This window comes from Anolis sagrei, chromosome 1 (genome assembly GCF_037176765.1).
Source record: "Anolis sagrei isolate rAnoSag1 chromosome 1, rAnoSag1.mat, whole genome shotgun sequence".
Classification (NCBI taxonomy): Eukaryota; Metazoa; Chordata; class Lepidosauria; order Squamata; family Dactyloidae; genus Anolis; species Anolis sagrei.
This window is the reverse complement of record NC_090021.1, coordinates 264,608,228-264,627,708: the sequence shown is the minus strand read 5'-3', so window position 1 is coordinate 264,627,708 and position 19,481 is coordinate 264,608,228. Positions and strand designations below refer to the sequence as shown.

Here is a 19,481-nt window from a genome sequence, read left to right as displayed (position 1 = left end):
CATCTATCTTCCTTCGCTCAGCCTTCCCTAAGGTCCAGCTCTCACATCCGTAGGTTACTACAGGGAAGACCATGGCTTTGACTAGGCGGATCTTTGTTGCCTGTCTGATGTTTCTACTCTTTACTATTTATCGAGACTGGACATTGCTCTCCTCCCAAGAAGTAAGCGTCTTCTGATTTCCTGGCTACAGTCTGCGTCTGCAGTAATCTTTGCGCCTAGAAATACAAAGTCTGTCACGGCCTCCACATTTTCTCCCTCTATTTCCCAGTTGTCAACCATTCTTGTTGCCATAATCTTGGTTTTTTTTTATGTTTAGCTGCAACCCAGCTTTTGTGCTTTCTTCTTTCACCTTGATTAGAAGGCTCCTCAGCTCCTCCTCTCTTTCGGCCATCAGAGTGGTGTCATCTGCATATCTGAGGTTGTTAATGTTTCTTCCAACAATTTTCACCCCAGCTTTGCATTCATCAAGCCCCGCACATTGCATGATGTGTTCTGCATACAAGTTAAAGAGGTTGGGTGAGAGTATGCAGGGCATATATTTGGATCACTGTGATGTTGAAAGGCTTTCCTTGCACTCGAATTGAGATCATTCTGTCATTTTTTGGGTTGTATCCAAGCACTGCTTTAGCGAATTTCTTATTAATTATGAAGGCAACTCCATTTCTTCGATGTTCCTCTTGTCCGCAGTAGTAGATCTGGTGGTCATCTGATGTGAAGTGGCCCATTCCAGTCCATTTCAGTTCGCTGACCCCCAGAATGTCTATCTTTAGTCTTGACATCTCACCAATAACAACATCCAATTTGCCCTGGCTCATAGATCTTACATTCCAGGTTCCTATGGTGTGTTGATCTTTAGAGCATCGGATTCGTCGTTCACCTCCAGTCCGTCGGCCGCTAGCCTTCCTTTCAGCTTTGAGCTAGCTGCGTCTTCACATCTGGGGCTAGTTGAACTTATCCTCTGCTCCTCCCCAGTAGCATTTTGGCCATCTTCTGACCTGGGAGTCCCATCTTCCAATGGCATACCGACATATCTCTGATTGTACAGGTCCATTTAGTTTTCTTGGCAAGGATACTGGGGTGGTTTGCCATTGCCTTCCCCAGGGATCACGCTTGGTCTGACCTCTCTGCCACGACCGTCCCGTCTTGGGTGGCCCTTCACGGTTTCGCTCATGACATCATTGAGGTGCTCAAGCTCCAGCGCCACAACAAGGCGGTGATCCTTTGCTGGAGGGTATAAAAATATCCAAAGATATTCTTTGGATATCTTTGGTATAAAAATATCCAAAGAAAAACACAGAGCTTCAAGTTAATTCAGAATCCACAGGCAGAAAACACCATAGTAGTATATTCATAGGCATTCAAAGGAAATAGAACATCCTTTAGAATACGATGACATATTTCAAGCATTTGGGATTAGATGGGGCCCTTGTAAATCTTATTGCAGGTTTTTTTAAAAATCACCACCAAAAGCACTATCTTAGATCAGGTCCCACACAATTGTTATCACATTTAAAGGATTGTAGCCACTGAGCATTGTACTGTTAAGCTTATCAGATGGGCAAAATTGCCAGTCATATGATGCTTCCTTTTCACTTGCGGCACGGAGGCTGCCAGCTCTCATCCTATGGTATAGATCTATTTCCAGCGGGGCTCCATGGTGCAAGTGAAGAGGGAGCATCATAAGCCGCTGTCATGGCAATGCAGGAGGCTTCCCATGTTGCACAGGCAACAATTGGGGAGAAGCTGTGTGGTGGACACTTCCTCCAATGGGATGTGGTGAGGGGAAAGCCTGGTGATGCGGGGCATGGGGCAACATGTTTCCCACGCTCCATGCTGGGCCCTGCCAGATCTGGCCAATCCCAGTCTAAATGTTCTATGACTCTGGTGACTAGTATTTGACTTCTTTCTGAAATCCACTGGGTGACCTCAGCAATTCACACTCACTTAGCTTCAGAGGAAGGAAAAAGCAAATATCTTCTGAAGAAATCCTGTTAAGGAAACCATGTGATAGATTCGCCTCAGGACTATCATCAGCTGGAAATTACTAGAAGGCACACAACGACACATGAGAAGAAAACTGTGATCACTTCTTCACATATTGCCAGCATTCTCTTAGTGGCATACAAAAGCTCAGCTCCACTATATGCTGATACACACACACACACACACACACACACACACATGCAGATACAGATACAATACCAGAATAAAATGAAGTTAAGTCAACATAAAGTGGAGTTAAGCTTTCTGGAAGTTACTATTTTCTTCTATCCCCACAGTGATCAGTCCCCCCACCCAGTCTGGGGGGGGGGGGGTGCTATTAAAGCATAATAGTCAGTTTTGGCCATGATGGCAGAAACATTGTAGTTGTGTCTCTCATGCTAAATACCCAGTCATAGGATCAGCCCCAGACTGATGCTGCCCAGGTTCATTCGTTTATGGAATTTATGAAACTGAGATAGTAGTGAAATATAGTGTTTCCTTCCTCTTCTATCATTTTTGCATATAAACGTGCTGAATTACAATGCAAAGAAAAATAATGAAATGAACTACTTTCACCTCATAATTTTTCCCAGCACAGCAAACACAACTTTAATTTCATTTTTAACACACCACCCTTTAGTGCATTTCAGCTTGAATCATCTTGAAACTCTAACAGTTTATGGTGCCACACATATCTCATTTTAATATTCCGTGTGAGTAATAAACTTTCTAACTGAGCTTCTTTTCATCTGAAATTGATATAGAGCCAAAAAAAAAAGTTTTCTTGAGAAAAAGATTAGAACACAGCAATCTGCATCTGTAGTTAACATTATCAAGGCTCAGCAGGAAGGAGAAATGATAATAGATTGCATTATTTTGTTTAAGGGTTCTTTCTCCCTTAGAGATTCCTATAAAACTGCAGGGTGCCTTTCTTGGCAGGTTTCCAGTCTACTTTTCATCATTTAATATATAAATGTCACTGGAACAGAAGCTTTTGATATTTTGTTGGAGGAAATACCTTCATTTACATTTTTGATTAACAGCTTTATTAATACATGTATATGTACATATATGCAACCACACATATACACATACAGTTGTTGTTGCTGCTTATGCTCATCAATACTTTCTAGCAATGTTGGGACTTTGCATGTTTTCTGCTCTGTAGGGGCAGAAAACTCAATACATATATTTCAACAATTATTCTGCAAAAGAGAACTTTTGAAAAGTTTTGTAAAAGATACCTTGGTTGTATTGACTATGCAGCATTGCTGTTTTAAATGGTCTGGTCCACATAGGAACTTGGGTGGGTGCAGACTGCCCTCATCCAAAATCTTGAGGGCCCTGTTCACACTAGAGAACAACATGTTGAGCATTCCAAAATACTCCAAAACTATCCATATTGGTGTCTAAGATACTGACACCTTTGCTTTCTAAAGGTTCAATGTACACCAACTTTGTCCCATGTTGGGTGTAAAATTACCTTCAGGTGATGTGTATAAGGCGTTGATGAAACATAAATAAATTTGGTGTTTAGCCATGGGCCTCATCTTCACTATATTTCCAATGCAAGAATTTTATAATCCTCACCCCACAAAATCTAAAATACAGAATACTTCTGGTCCCAAGCATTTCGGATAAGGGATATTCAAGCTGTATAAATCATTAATCTGCTATAATTATCATAGGTCCATCCTGTGGAATCCTGGGATTTGCAGTTTAGTGAGAGGCATTTTTGGTTCTCAGCCAGGCACTGCCAGTGCCTCACCATACAACAACCACCAGAATTCCATAGGATTGAACCAGGACAGTAAAAGTGAAACAATTGTTCTTCTGTAGTGTAAACGAACCCTTGGATATCTTTAGCACCTTTCATTTTTGACAGCCACAAGTATCAACTGAAAGGCCCCTCAGTCTTCCAGGCTGGATCAACACTGCCATATAAAATCCAGATTTTAACTTGATTATTGTATTCTACACTGCCATTTAATCCAGTTCAAACCAGATAATCTGGATTTTATATGGCAGTGTAGATAGGGCCAGAGGCAGACGGAGTGAGATTATCGAAACTTCTTTGGTTTATCTCACTGTTTCCACAGCATAGGTTGAACTTCTGTGTAACCTAGTTTCTTGCTGAATAGATGATTGAATATATACATCTCCTGCAGTTTTGAAAGCACAAGAGTTCTATGAAGATAAAACATGGTTCAAAAGAAAAGGTTTCAATGGCAATTTATTGTCTCATGATTCACTACCCGATTTCCATAAAGAACAATAACATACACTAGAGGCAACTAGAAGATGGCATCCCTTAGAGAGAGTAACTTTGCTGATGCCTGCTAAGGCGGGGAAAACAGTAAGGAGGATGAAAGACTGAATGCACATTTAAAGAGGGAAGGGAGACCAACAAGGAAGTTTTGGCTAGGAAGAGAAAGCAGAAAAGAAATGAAAAGTTATGGTCAGCAGGGAAATAAGAGGTTTCTAAACCCGGTAAAGAAGTAGCATGGGAGGATAGCCCACTTAAACCCACGGGAAGCTGAGTGCTTTCATGAATAAACACTAAAGTGTCATGGAATTACCTATCTTTTTCAGAAGGCCCAAAGATGTAACACATATAGACAGATTTTTTTTTTGCTTATCCTCTGAGTGATTTCTTCAAGTATATTGCTTCAGGAGCTTAGTGGTTACTGAAGGATAGCTCATGACTTGTTCTAATGTAATATTCCTCCCTGATACATCTTTCATCATTTTAAAAATGTTGTCAATCCAAATTGTATACACATGTGACATTTCTTCCAGCTATTTTTTTGTTTATTATGCTTGTATCTCCCTCCAGCACTTAAGAAGAGAAGCTTGTCCCTGAAGCAACTCTCTGAATAGTTTGAGAGAGATTTAATTATGCAGTGATTTTCATAGCCAAATAGCCTTTTGAACCTGGGATCTTCACATTCAAAAATAACACTCTAGCTAGACATTAACCCCCTTTGTTCTGTGCTTATTTATAAACCACGTAGAATGATGTAGTCATCTCTTCATCAGTTAGTGTGAAGCCTCTCATCCTAAAGGCATGGATGTGAAGGAAGTAAGTGACTTCAGGGTTTTTAAAAATTAAGTTCACCAAAGTTTACTATATGCATAGTAATAGCATTATGGAGTGCACTAAAATCACAGTTATCATTCTCTTCAGGGTAAAAGTCTCAAATTATTATGCTGAAAACATTCTTCATTTTGCTACTGCTATCTCTAAAATACATTTTACAGTTAACTCCTCCATAATAGGAAGTTGTACTTGGGTTACTTGTTATTGATAAGCTGTATGATAGTAACAGAATAGATTAAATTTAATGTATTTATCTTGTATAGAAGGGAGGGGTATGGCTTATTATTTACTTAAAATAAGTATACAATAGTTTCTTTAACTGGTATACTGACACTTCACCATTAATACCACTGTTATAACTGTTATAAATAGTCATATCTAATTTGCTTGTTAACATCACCAAAATCTGTTTTTCCCTCCTTTTTCCTCAGGGACACCTTGATAGTAACTTGCACCAACAGTGCCACGAGTATATTTGCAGGCTTTGTCATTTTTTCAGTTATTGGATTCATGGCAAATGAGCTCAAAGTTGACATTGAAGATGTTGCAGACCAAGGTATAGTTGTTTGTTTTTGTACAACTCTAGTTAATTGGTTTTTCAATACTGAATAATGTTTGTTTGATCTCTGTGCAAGTCAACTTGTAGCTACACAAGTTGGACCCTTTTGTAAGTTAAGGGCCAAAATGGTACCACTTCTAGGTGCTAATAGATAAACTCTAATCACCACCCTTAAAAAAGTATCATATACTTTCAGATCATCTTCTCCTTTTTATGAGTGTACAATTACAGGTTGAGAGTCATCATATGTTTCCCAACTTGGTAATACTTAACACATCATTATTGTGGATCTTGGGATGAATTATATCAATAAAAATAGATAAGTGCATTATCCATATTCTCTTTGAGTCATGTCTCATGGGGCTGCTTAGAGCAGCTGGAACTAAGCTGTTTGGGTAAACCATTCTGCTTGTATTATCTTATTTTGAAGGAACATACCTTTGTCATGCATCTGGATAGCTACAATAAATTCTCAGACAATCTGAATCATTTTTATTCAGCTTTGCATTGTTTCTTTGCCATAGTCTTTCTCTCTGCTATATACCAACCACTGTAAAAATTTAAATTATAATCATCATGAACAAAATGCTCATCTTTGGCTTACATTACTTTGTAGAACACTGCGTATTTTGACAGGAATATATAAATATTGAGTGGTGCTGTCATCATGGCTTTGTTTGAGGCCTGGAGAGATGAATGCAGTAGAGTTCACAGCTTGCTGACTGTTCAAAGTAATGTAGAGAAAGCTGAGTCACATCAGGAAAAGCAGAATATGCTCTCAAAAGGAGAGTTAGGACAGGGCTGTCATCACTATGGGAAATGCTAGTTGGAGCATAATCTTAACAACCAGAGTTGTAGACATGCCATCTCCATCTGGTGATAGGAGCATTATGTTCTCAGGTCAAAAATGTCAGGAGATGGACACCAAGGGCTCTCCTAAAGTAAGCTGATCAAAGACCCATATGAACTTGGGTTTTCCTGGATTGTTAGTGAATCTCAGAAACAGTGGACAGGATAGCAATGATGTCTAGTAGTACTAGTAGTAAAGGAAAACCTAAAAATAAATTATAGCTGAGTCTTCCTAAGTTATGTTCTGAATCTGGAAAAAGGAACAGTATGGCTAGAATCCACGTTATTACTACTCAAATCTATTTAACGTTGCTCCAAGTTAACACTGATGGCAATCTTATCATAAGATTTCATTGGCAAGATTTATTCACAAAAGATTTGTCATTGCCATACTCTGTGGATAAAAGTGTGTGATTTGCCAAAGGTGGCTCAATAAGGATTCAGTTCTGGTCTCCAAGAGTTCTGGTCCAACACTCATGGCAACATGCTGGCTTACCAGTTGAATCCCTCTTATTAAATACCCTTTTCATTGTTTTCTTTATTTTATAATGGTAAAAAGGAGTGATAGAAGCACCAAAGAAGAGCTAACACATCTCTGTGCAAAGGAAAGCACATAATCTTTGAGAGCATTTTATTTTTGAGATTTCACAAAGGGGGGTCAAAGGAAAAGAATCCAGAAATTGTCATATGGAGAATTATGCCTTTCCAAATCCATCTCAGGACCGTGAGGTGCTTGCTTTCAAATATTTGCTGTGGTATTATCTGAATGTCCTAGGTCTAGTGATGGATCTTATATGTCATAAACAACATGATCCTCTCATATCTGAACACACAATTGAAACACTGTGTGTTCAGTTTAAAATGGAACATTTGAAGAGTGTGGGAGATTTGCAAGTACCTTTGGTTCCTCTGTGCTTCTTGTCTCACAAATCAAAACTACAAAAGGCATGGACTGCAGCCTGAATAAAGTCCAGTTAAAGGGCCTAAAATCTGATTGTCACAGCTGCCATTTTTTCCTGGAAATTCATGTGTGGAATAGCAGTTTGCACATCTGATAATAAATGTATAGATTCCATAATTTTAAGTAGAATTATAAATCACATGTAAAATACGTTCTTTTTTCAACATAAGCCATATAGCACCATGAGACATTCTATTCAGTAACTGAATAAAGTATTATGTAGTCTTATTTATTTTAATTATATGATGTTTGTAATCATTTCTAACAAATACAGTTCTGTTCCTTCCCCACTGCATGGAACCATTCTTTATCTCCTCCGGTGCAACAACTTAGACTATTGGAATAGATGCACACTGTATTTCATAGTAGTCACAACCCCTCTTTTGAGTCCCAAAATTTGTTTCTTGCTTTTTCTCATGTAAAATCATCACATTAATCATTTCTCCTCCCTTGGAAAAAAACTCTTTCCCAATGGCCAGTACATTTGAGACATAAAGAAAATGCACATTTAAAGCAAGCTATTAAGTAACCTCTCTCAGAGGTAAGAGAGTTTGTAAAAAAGGAAACAAACTGAAGCTTGTTGGATCTCCCTGCTTTTCCCTCCCACATGTCTAAAATGTTCAGAAGTCCCAGCTTCCCTTATTTCTGTTGCAACACACTGTTCCTGTTCTTTAAACATGAAAGGTGTTAGCTTGATAATACCTCTTCAGCTTCCCATAAAACACTTTTGGAAAAACATACTGCCAATTGTTGCAGGGGAAGCAGCCATTTCAGGGCAGGCATTTGTTTTCCTGACTGATGTGACCTCTGTTGCTTGTTTTACAATCTAAACAATGCAAGTCATTCATTTTCACAGACTGGAAGAATGGAATTATCCACTTTAGACAAACACCCCATGTTTGTCTGCCATTTCTGACAGTTTTGTTCGGTGGAGAAATGTAGTCTCTTTTTCATCAAATGGACTAACATTCTGTCCAGTTATTGACAGAATATACCTAGCAAAATAACAGCTACGCATACCTAGCAAAATAACAGCTACACATGCAAAACTGAGACACATTGTCATTTGCCAAGGTACAAGAATTGCAGAAGAAATCCTACATTTGTCAGATAACATGAAAGACAGGGCCACAAAATGACCTTTCAGGAACCTAGTGGATGGAGAGAGCTAGTAGGGTGCAGTGGTTTGTGTATTGGACAAGAAACCAAGAGACCAAGGGTCAAATCCCCACTAAGCCATGTAAATCCACTGGATGAGTTTGGTCAAATCACATTCTCTTAGGCCCCATCAAAACTGCCATATAATCCAGTTTTTGAATTCAGATTATCTGCTTTGAGCTGGATTATATGGCAGCGTAGATCCAGCCTTCTTTTCAGAAGACAGCAAAGACTAATCTTTGAACAAATCTTGCCAAGAAAGCCTCATTAGAGGTTCATGTCACCGAATCAGGAATAACTTGAAGGCACATGACAACAAAACAGTGGATGAAGGAAATAGAAAGAACAGTACTATGGGTATATTGCTAAATATTCCCTAGTTCTGGCTGAACTGCTGATCTGAAGACCTGAAGGTTGGTGGTTTGAATCTGTGAGACAGGTCGGGCTTCCATCTGTCATCCCCAGCTTCCCATGCAGGGACATGAGAGAAGCCTCCCACAGGATGGTAACACATATGGGCATCCCTTGGATAACATCCTTGCAGATGGCCAATTCTCTCACACCAGAAGCGACTTGCAGTATATTCTCAATTTGCTTCTGACATGATAACAAAGTGTCTATCTCTTTAATGCGGACAAAAGCAAAGACTGCAGAACCAAATGACTTCAGCAGTTGGCAGAATGTGTAGCCTGTATACTCATGTATAAGTTTAGAAATTTAAGTAAAAAAATCAACACAAAAAACCTGGCTTGACTTATCCATGCATCCATAGCTTATCCATAGCTAAACTCTGATCTGAGTAGAATGGGAAAGGGAAGAGAAAGATTATTTCAATCCTAGGAGAACCTAAAAGAAGCACTGACCCTCTCTAGACCCTCTGTTTCTGGTTTTTAAAAAAGCCTGGGCAGGGAAATGGCAGCAGTGATGGTCAAGGCAGGTGGTCCCCTGATGCAGCATTAGTGTTTTCCTTCTCTGTGAAATGATCCTTGACTCCATAGGTCATTTCAAAATCCATAATATTGGCCCTCAAACCCTGACTTACATTACAGGTCAACTTATACATGACTATATGTGTTATTTTGAGACATACCACAATAAAAGTGAAAAGTACAAAATGTGAGATAATTGGAAGTAGTAATGGAAGTAGTTATATTCTGCTTTGTGGTAGTCATATAATGAATGGGCCCATTGCTTAAATGTCGACTGATTCTGAGAAAAGGAAAAATGTTTGTTTTACGCAAAAAGTTATAGACATACAGTAGTTGGTCAAATATATATCCTACTCTTGCTGGTCATAACTCTCACTTGCCCATGAGATTAATTTAGAGAATCCCAATCAAGGGAGATTTGCAATTTCATTTTCTTCAATTAAATTTTCCCAGAGGGTATGATGAATACTAGGAACTCATTATTTTGATTCCTTAATTTAATTTTCAGATGCGAAATGCTAGAGCAAACAACCTTCTTATCTACAGCAGTCAAGAAGAAATCTTTAATCAAGAGATGAAAGAGCATGCTCATGAATATATAAGGTCCCCTAAGCCTTTTTGCCCAGAAAAACTGCCAGTTAACAGCAGGTTTTAAAGCGAGCTGCTTGCAAGGCATCACAGCAATAAAAATATTTTTCCACCAGCAATACTTTTAATGTTTGTCAAGGATATCCCAAACATTTTGTAAAGTGCATATTAAAATTAGCAATTTTTGCTGCTGAAATGGAGCAGCCTTGCATCAATCAAAACTAGTGGTGGTGGTAGGTAGACATCTATGTGTGGTAAGTATAACATAAAGGGATAGTGAAGAAGACTTCACTATCAGAAAGTCATTGTTTTCTCTATGTCTGGACCTTGAAACATGGGAAAATGTGAGGAATCTCTACTGAAATGACTTTGAGAAATTGGACTGCCAGGATTGCTCTATATTTTTCTCCTCAGGAATTATTAATCAACAGTGTACTAAATGGCCAAGCACTAAGAAACATCAAGATAATTATTGTCCTTGAGCCCTCTCAGATAAAGCAAAGACTATCTGCAATCTAACTTGCACACATCTATTTAGGAGTAAGTTTCTATGAACACATGGAGGACACTTCTAATTCAGTGTACATATAAGAGCCTCAATAGGAGCATAGTGTCTAGATCTAAGGAAGTAATGCTACCCCTCTATTCTGCTTTGGTTAGACCATATCTGGAATATTGTGTCCAATTCTGGGCACCACAATTCAAGAGAGATATTGACAAGCTGGAATGTGTCCAGAGGAGGGCGACTAAAATGATCAAGGGTCTGGAGAACAAGCCCTATGAGGAGCGGCTTGGGGAGCTGGGCATGTTTAGCCTGAAGAAGAGAAGGCTGAGAGGAGATATGATAGCCATGTATAAATATGTGAGAGGAAGCCACGGGGAGGAGGGAGCAAGCTTGTTTTCTGCTTCCTTGGAGACTAGGACGCGGAACAATGGCTTCAAACTACAAGAGAGGAGATTCCACCTAAACATTAGGAAGAACTTCCTGACTGTGAGAACCGTTCAGCAGTGGAACTCTCTGCCCCGGAGTGTGGTGGAGGCTCCTTCTTTGGAAGCTTTTAAGCAGAGGCTGGATGGCCATTTGTCAGGGGTGATTTGAATGCAATATTCCTGCTTCTTGGCAGGGGGTTGGACTGGATGGCCCATGAGGTCTCTTCCAACTCTTTGATTCTATGATTCATATTTAAGGATGTTTTGATGATAATAGATTGAAGGTGAAATTTGCCCTCCCCCTGAAAATGTGTAAGTAAGCAACATTCACAACATCCTGTGAAACCAGGCATGTAGCCGGGGGGGGGGGGGGGGGCTTGAGGGCTTCAGCCCCCCCCCCCCCCAAATTCTCATGGTGGTTCACGAAAAGACCTTACTGGTGCATTATTTAAACTGCTATGTTTATTCATATCATGATCTGATCACTATACTCAATATATCCCATATGCATGGGGGTATTGGGGTAACAATTCAAAAGGTTTGCTAGGGTAGACCCTCTTTCACTCAGACTCAGCCCCCCCTGAAACAAACTCAGCCCCCCCCCCCCCCCGAATCAAAATTCTGGCTACGGGCCTGTGTGAAACAATGTAAAAATAATTATTCCAGGGCCCATGCATCAAAAATATTTTGGAATGAAGTGGGTGTACTATTGCCCTTTGGTTGCATGCAAACCCCCTTTTGAAGCCTCAAATGTACTAAACTGTCCTTTCCCTGGCCAAAGAAAAGGGACTTTTCACAATTAACAATTATAGGGCTAAGATTCCATTTTAATTACCATGATTATATCCCATGGAATTCTGGAATTGTAAGTGTAGGGACAGGTATTCAGAATTCTTAGGCAGAGAGCTCCTCTAGTGCCTCACCAAAATGCACACAGGGTTTCATAGGATGTGGTCATGGCATTTAAAGTGGAAACATAATTGTGTAGTGTAAAAAGCCCTAAAGATTGTCTGTTCACTTTTCAATAAGTTGCAATCTTCTCCTGCTATCTTTAAATCATAGCATTGGGAGAACCATATGAGCCATCCAGTTCAATCCCCTGGTTTAGAATAGTATGAAATAGTGAGGTTCCTAAGAGGCATCAGAGCATAATGAAAATATTTTCAAAATGTTTCTGTCTCTCTCTCATTCTTTTATTGTAATATATTTTAATCCAAATGCCATTTGGTATCCCTTTACAGTTTTTATCGCCCACTCTCTCTTTGAGCGTTATCTCTTAAAGAAAAAGAGTAAAGAGTTATCTCTTAAAGAGCTTTAGCACTGCAACACCGTCACATATTCAGTGACCATTTGATGAAGTGATGAACTTGGAAAGCAGGATGCAGAAACTAAAATAATTCAAATTTATTTGGTATTATAAACCAACATAACAATATCTGTTTCTTGTGTTCTTACTTTCAGGTCCTGGAATTGCCTTTGTAGTATATCCTGAAGCCTTAACTCGGCTTCCTCTTTCTCCATTCTGGGCTATTATTTTCTTCTTGATGCTCCTAACACTTGGCTTGGACACCATGGTAAATTTGGGCTTTTCATCTACTTTCCTGTAGTTCATTAGAGGACATGATGCATAATATTATGTGTATGTTGAGTAATATGGGGTTACATCTTCAAGACAGGGATGTTTTTGTTAAAGGATGGACTTTTCTTTAAGTTGAAGAGTGAACAAGAAAATCTTCAAAGTGCCTGCATACTAAAGCTTCTGTTTTCTGGTTTTAAGAAAAGGATTAGAAATGCTATGTATTTTATTACATTTACTTTTTTTTAACTTGTTCTCTTCTCTGACATTCCCAGTTTGCCACTATTGAGACAATAGTGACATCAGTTGCAGACGAGTTTCCAAAGTACTTACGTACCCACAAGCCTCTGTTCACTCTTGGATGCTGTGTTTCCTTTTTCATCATGGGCTTTCCTATGATCACTCAGGTAAAAGCATTTTCTTGACATAGACAAATTATGTGCTATGTATTCTTCCAGTGGAAAAAGACTGATGCTACAGTTAATAATAATAGCTCCACGAAACTATTCTCTTTGAAAAGAAAATGTATAGCTCAAGTGAACTTTTAAAATAGGTTTTCATAGCAGTTCTAACCTCCAGATCTACTTGCTGTTAGGGTTACCATAGGACACAGATGGCATTCTGCCACTAGGGGGACCATGTCCTCCATGAAGGTTCCAGTTACACTATGTTGTTGGTGACAAGAGTTGTGTATATATAAATCTACTGGTGTCAGTCATCCTTGAAAAACAGAGCATTCTGCTAGTGGTAGCAGAATTGGCTGTGAAGTTCTTCCACTTTTCCAAGAGACTGGATTTGTTCCCCTCAGTTATGCCACTTTGGGAAGCAGCAATAACCCAAATCTGTGCAACATCTGAACCTGTTAGCCAGGCTTATTGGATAGAAAAGCTCCAAATAGCTTTGTGGATTTCTGTCAGTAATTACATATTTTATTTTTAGGGTGGAATGTACATGTTGCAGCTTGTGGACACCTATGCAGCTTCTTACTCTCTGGTTATAATAGCCATTTTTGAACTTGTTGGCATTTCATACATTTATGGTAAGAAAAACATAAGTGATGTGTCCATCACACAAATGTTGCATGGTCGATACGTGATCAATTGATATGAAAATGGGATAAATAAAATACAGAGATGTTTTTCTTTATTAGAAACTAAGGGCATCATCATCATTTCAAAATAAGCATTAAAGAGCACATACAAGCAATTATTTTGAATTCCACTTGAAAAGCCTAGCTCCGCTCATAGCACCACAGCTGGGAAGGTTACATTATTAAGTCATTTGCAATAGATAGCAGTGAATTATAATTAATGTGAATGTAGAATTAATAGCAATGGGAAATGTACAAGTAATGATGAAGCATATTAACCGGCATAAATTTGTGCAGTCAGGCTTTCAGGAAGCAAGCTTCAAGTTCTGAAAATGGCTTAAATTTATTTTATTTTAAGAATGATTGCACAGCCATGTCCTTGCAATTGTAACAATTTCATTTAGAAACAATATGAATATGTATACAATACAGTCCATTACAACCAATGGGTGGGGTCTTCCAGCAGGACTTTTCTTCACCAATATTATTAATTCCAGACTAATGAACTTTGTGCTGCTCCTGCACGCATGGAAGATATGGCAGATAGAAATGAGAACTTTTTAAACACCCAGCCTTTGAACTTTCCTAATGCTGCTTCATACAAGTATGTTCAGAATGCAGCATTCTCACCTAACAACTACCCAATTTCTCTTCCACTGGCAAATTTGATAAGAGTATTTGGGTTGTCATAACACAAACATTTGCCTTGTAATTAAGACATTGCAGCTAAGTACAGTTCCGTTTTGTCCAATATCTTCAGATAAAGTAAGATTTGCGATGTCTTGATCAGGATAAATCATAAATCCACTGATTGGCTAGATTAACTAGAAAACAAGTTTATTAAACTTTTATAATCACAAATAATTTCTGGAAATATACTTTTTATTGAAACCTATAATATTAAATGAAACACAATTGGTCTGTACAAATCCAGTTGTTTCTTTCAGCTAGAGAAGACCCATTTAATCAATGGGAACATGGTACATAAATATTTATTAAGTTTCATTTGGTCTATTCCTCTGGAAAACAATGTCTTGATTTATGTCTTAAGACTTTTAAACTGATCAGGACCATGTGAGAATGATGTCTACCCCAAAACCACAGAGTAGAAAGTTTTGGAAATGTACACAGAGATCAGGATATTTACCATCTCTCAAAAAATAGAAACACCTCTGTCTTGATCCCTATCTTAAGCCTTGTGAGGAGCGGGTTAAAGAGCTGGGCATATTTAGCCTGCAGAAGAGAAGGCTGAGAGGAGACATGATGGCCATGTATAAATATGTGAGGGGAAGTCATAGGGAGGAGGAAGCAAGCTTGTTTTCTAATGTCCTCGAGACTAGGATGCAGAACAATGACTTTAAACTACAGGAAAGGAGATACCACCTGAACATGAGGAAGAACTTTCTAACTGTAAACTCTCAGTGGAACTCTGAGAGTTCACAGTGAAACTCTCTGCCACTGAGTGTGGTGGAGGCTCCTTCTTTGGAGGCTTTAAAAAAGAGAGACTGGTGGCCATCTGTCAGGGGTGCTTTGCGATTTTCCAGTCCAGGCGGTTGGACTGGATGGCCCCACGAGGTCTCTTCCAAGTCTATGATTCTATGATCCACGGTTTTCCACAGAGATACTGTTTAGTAACATGGAGACTATGAATGTTTAATCATAAATAAATAAATAAATAATAAAACTTTATTTATATCCTGCCACTATCTCCTAGAAGGGACTCAGGCAGCTTACAAAAACACTTAGCAGTGCAACAAAATACACAAAATACAAAATACAAGTACATGAGCATATAATTTGCCTTCTGGAAAATGGATACTCTGAGACTGGGATTTCAAAACAGATCCTGTTGCCACTTCTCCCCTACTTCTTTTCATCAACTCAAAAAGCATTTGAAAATATGCATGTATCATTCCATTCAACCATACTCTAACTCTTCAATAAACCTTCTTTTATATGTCTAGGCATGTCCTCTCAATAAATTAAATGGAATTGATTGCAATTAAACTTGAGCTAGGTGGGTAAACCTTGGCATCGTTTACATGATAGGGTTCTCATTATCTTTTTTAAAAGCTGTGTTGGATCACTCAAAAATACACAGCAATTGTTTCTGATAGCTGATATAACTACTAGGCATGGAAGAGCTTCCTTTATTTGAGCACTTGTAGGTTCTTCCCTTTCTCAAGAGTTCTTAGCATGGATTCTGTTACACTGAGTTGCTCACTGAGTTGTTTTTTGTGGCTAATTCTCAGAACACTTTGGTGCTTAGTCATTGCCAGTTCAGTTAGAACCTGCTGTCCCAATGTGCAAAACTATTCCCCAAAATTTACACATGCTTTTGCTGAGGTATCATTTGCAGTTTCCTTGCCTCTTCATCCCACTCTGGATAGACACTTTTACCTTTTCACTAGCTTTGGAAATTTTAACAGACTTGAATAGTTTTGGGTAGGTTATGACATATAGTGCTCTGTGAGTAGTGATACTGTGCTGCCTTTACATCCTCAGGTTTAACTGCGTTATGGCCATCTGAAATATAGCTGTTAGTTAACAAGTGTCCAAGTGGGGAGGTGGGAAGGCAAGCTAGCAACGGAGCCAGGATATAGAAAGACACTGTCTGAGGGCAGTGCAGTCAATTTCAGATCAGTCATTCTGACTGGGTATCCAAATTCCTGACAATAGCTTTATAGGTCCATGCCAAATACTGCAAATTGCAGCTTTTTGCGCTTCACAGTGATTGTGCTGAAGAATAACACAAAGCAGGGCCCTGTTCACACTACTGAATTATAGCACAGATGGCAAAATTAACATACAAATATACACATTGAGCAATAAAACAGAAAAAACATATAAATACAATTAAAACAGATTAAAATATCATACCTAGACCTATAGTCATCATAGCGCTACTACATTTGTGTCTCATTCCACATTGCACTATTCCCCAAACACCTGGGTCCATAAACAGGTCTTTAACTTTTTCCTGAATACCAGGAGGGGGGGGCAGTCTAATGCCATGAGGGAGAGAATTCCAAAGCTGAGGGGCCACCACTGAGAAGGCCCTGTCTGTTGTACCCACCAATTGTGCCTGTGAGGGGGATGGGATCGAGAGCAGGGCCTCCCTGGCAGATCTTAACGCTCTAATCGTTTCATAGGGAGAGATATGTTTGGACAGGTAAGTTGGGCCAGAACCATTGCTTGCCTTTCCCCATACTTTGTTGGTTCACACCAACCAAATTTTCAGAACCCTGACACCTCTTCACATCTTAAAAAGGAGAATAAAATGAAGGCATGATTGACTTTTTGAGGCAATACTGCATCTTTTATTAAAAACTGGAATAATCCTAGAGAGCAATGGCTTTGGGTGTCACCACCAGACTCCTCAAAAGGAAACAAAAACAACCACAGAGATCTAGATAAATGGAAATATACCAATAATGGCACTCTTTATGAAATGTCTAGTGGATTAACTCATCATTCTTTACAATTAAAAAGTAGTAGTTGTGTTTGAAAGCCATTGGATGCTCATACCCTATTTCCATGGAAACCAATGGAAGGCATATGTGCCTTTATTCAAGAGAAAGATTTAGATCTAAACAAGCTGCTTGAGTCAGAAATGAAGAATATCCATACTGACTGTATTGTCTGTGGATCTGTGATGAAGTGGGTCCCCCCACCTTTGCCTGTGTCATTTAGAGCAGCAACTGCACTATCCCAAATCATTGCACCAGATGTTGTTTATGAAATGGGTGATTGTGTACCGCTGTATGTCTCAAGAAGGAAGCATTAAAGTGTCAGGCATCTCTCTTTACATCTTCTGGTTTGACTTACTGTAAATGAATTGAATGCTCACTGGATATATTGTAAGGCATTTCAACTTTAAGACCTGCTTATAAGATTTGTATTGCCCCTTTGTGCTATTTTATTGTAATAGAAACACATTATAGACCTAGCTGGAAGTGGAAGGAATTCTCATAAAACAGCTTCCTTACAAGCTGTAAGAAATTGGTGCTTAGAGGAGATACAAACAGGATTCTGTTCCTGCCTCAAACAAGGCATTCCCAACTTTCTTTCTTTTTGCTAATTATTTATTCCTAGTTCTGCTTAAGGACCAGTAAAGATTAGTTGTCTGGGAGTAGATCTGCTCTGTTCACATGTTCAAGTGCTAGATGAGAATATGAAGTAGAAGAAAAGGAGTCAGGAAATCGTATTGCTGTGCCCTTTTCTCTTTGGAAAGAAATTCAAGGAAGAGAAATCACATGATTCCTCTAAAAAGCCCAGGTTACCATATTGTGAGAGATATGTGCATTTTCTATCATAAATTATTTTACCTCATCCAACCCTGATGTTACTACAGGCAGTCCCCAAGTTATGAACAAGATTGGTTATGTAGGTTTGCACTTACGTTGAATTAGTATGTAAGTCAAAGCTTCAGTTGAGACACCTTTTCCCATGAAATTTACAGGAGTAAATTTCCCTTCTTAGGTGTAGGTTTCTCTTCCTTCCTGTTATCTCCCCCTATTCTTAACTATGAGTCATTTGTAAGTCAGATATTTGCAACTCCGACTTACTTGTACTGGACTATCTTGCCCCCCCCCCCAAAAACCCCCTCATCAACAACACTGTTAGGATCCTTTTAACTTCACTATCCTTGACTTTCTCTTTTCAAACTCTTTATCCCCTCAATCTGGTGCCAGCTCTTTCCATCCTTTATCAACTACTTCCCTATACACTTGTTATTTGTTTTAAACATGCTTTCTGATATAGTTGTACCTATATACAAAAAGGTAGCCTGTCAACTATCCTTCAGATAGTCCTAAATGTAGTTTTACTACTATAGGGCATATTTTGTGGTGCTGTGTGTATACAATATAGGTTTGTATTCACATTTGTATCTTGAAACCTTTTAGGGCAACTCTGTCTAGTTTGACTGACTGCTGTGACACCATTGCAGTCTTTTTGATCCTTCTGCCCAGCTATAGATTTGCAGGACCCCCTGTAGCCACAGATCCCACATGGCAAGTCTTTTAATGCTGTCATTGAGCTTTTTTGCTTTAGTTTTGAAAGCTTTTGTTATGTGACAAATATTTCTAAATTCTTTAACCTGTGTAACACTTACTTTTCAATTGTCCCAATTTGGCAGGGGAAGTCCTGATTAATTTTCCTCTTTCAGCAGCTTTTAAAATGTCCCAGTTTCTCTTCCCATCTTCCACTTTCTTTGTCTTCAGCATAATTCAGTTGCTGCAAACTAGGTTCAGACTGCAAAAGTAGTGTGTTAACTGTGTTGACTTAGCAGGGTCGAGAGGAGCGGTGGGAGCTTTCCCTTTCCTGTAGGTTTCAGGAAAAAGCAAACTGGTGCAGCCTTTCCTACTGTGTGTCCTGCTCTTCATTACTAGCTTTTGACACTTCAAAAGCTTTCTGATATTGCTCAGCCACTTGTGTCCCGATTTCCCTCTGTGAAATGTCAGAGTGCATGGTAAGGAAGTCACTGTATTAATACAAGCTTGATGTATTTTTCATATTTTCAGCATTGGTGGAAGGTTTTGCAGAACATGCAGTTTGTACAACCATGTGGTAGCTGCGCCAGTATGATGTAGTGGGTCTAAGCATTGGGGCAGGATTCTGGAAATCAGGATTAAAACCTCTAGCCCCTTCTGCACTGCCAAATAAAATACAGATTATATCATTTGAGCTGGATTATTTGCAGTGTAGACTCATATAATCCAGTTCAAAGCAGATAATGTGAATTATCTGCTTTGAT

At 39.0% G+C, this 19,481-nt stretch overlaps 1 protein-coding gene across 1 annotated transcript in view; it reads left to right on the top strand.

The window, feature by feature from the left end:
- Window positions 1–19,481, top strand: part of SLC6A5 (solute carrier family 6 member 5) — a 97,311-nt gene that overhangs the window by 51,082 nt on the left and 26,748 nt on the right. The window contains exons 10-13 of the mRNA XM_060765736.2: window positions 5,515–5,639; window positions 12,519–12,631; window positions 12,909–13,040; window positions 13,573–13,672. Coding sequence (XP_060621719.2) covers window positions 5,515–5,639; window positions 12,519–12,631; window positions 12,909–13,040; window positions 13,573–13,672 — 470 coding nt within the window. The remainder of the gene's footprint in view (window positions 1–5,514; window positions 5,640–12,518; window positions 12,632–12,908; window positions 13,041–13,572; window positions 13,673–19,481) is intronic.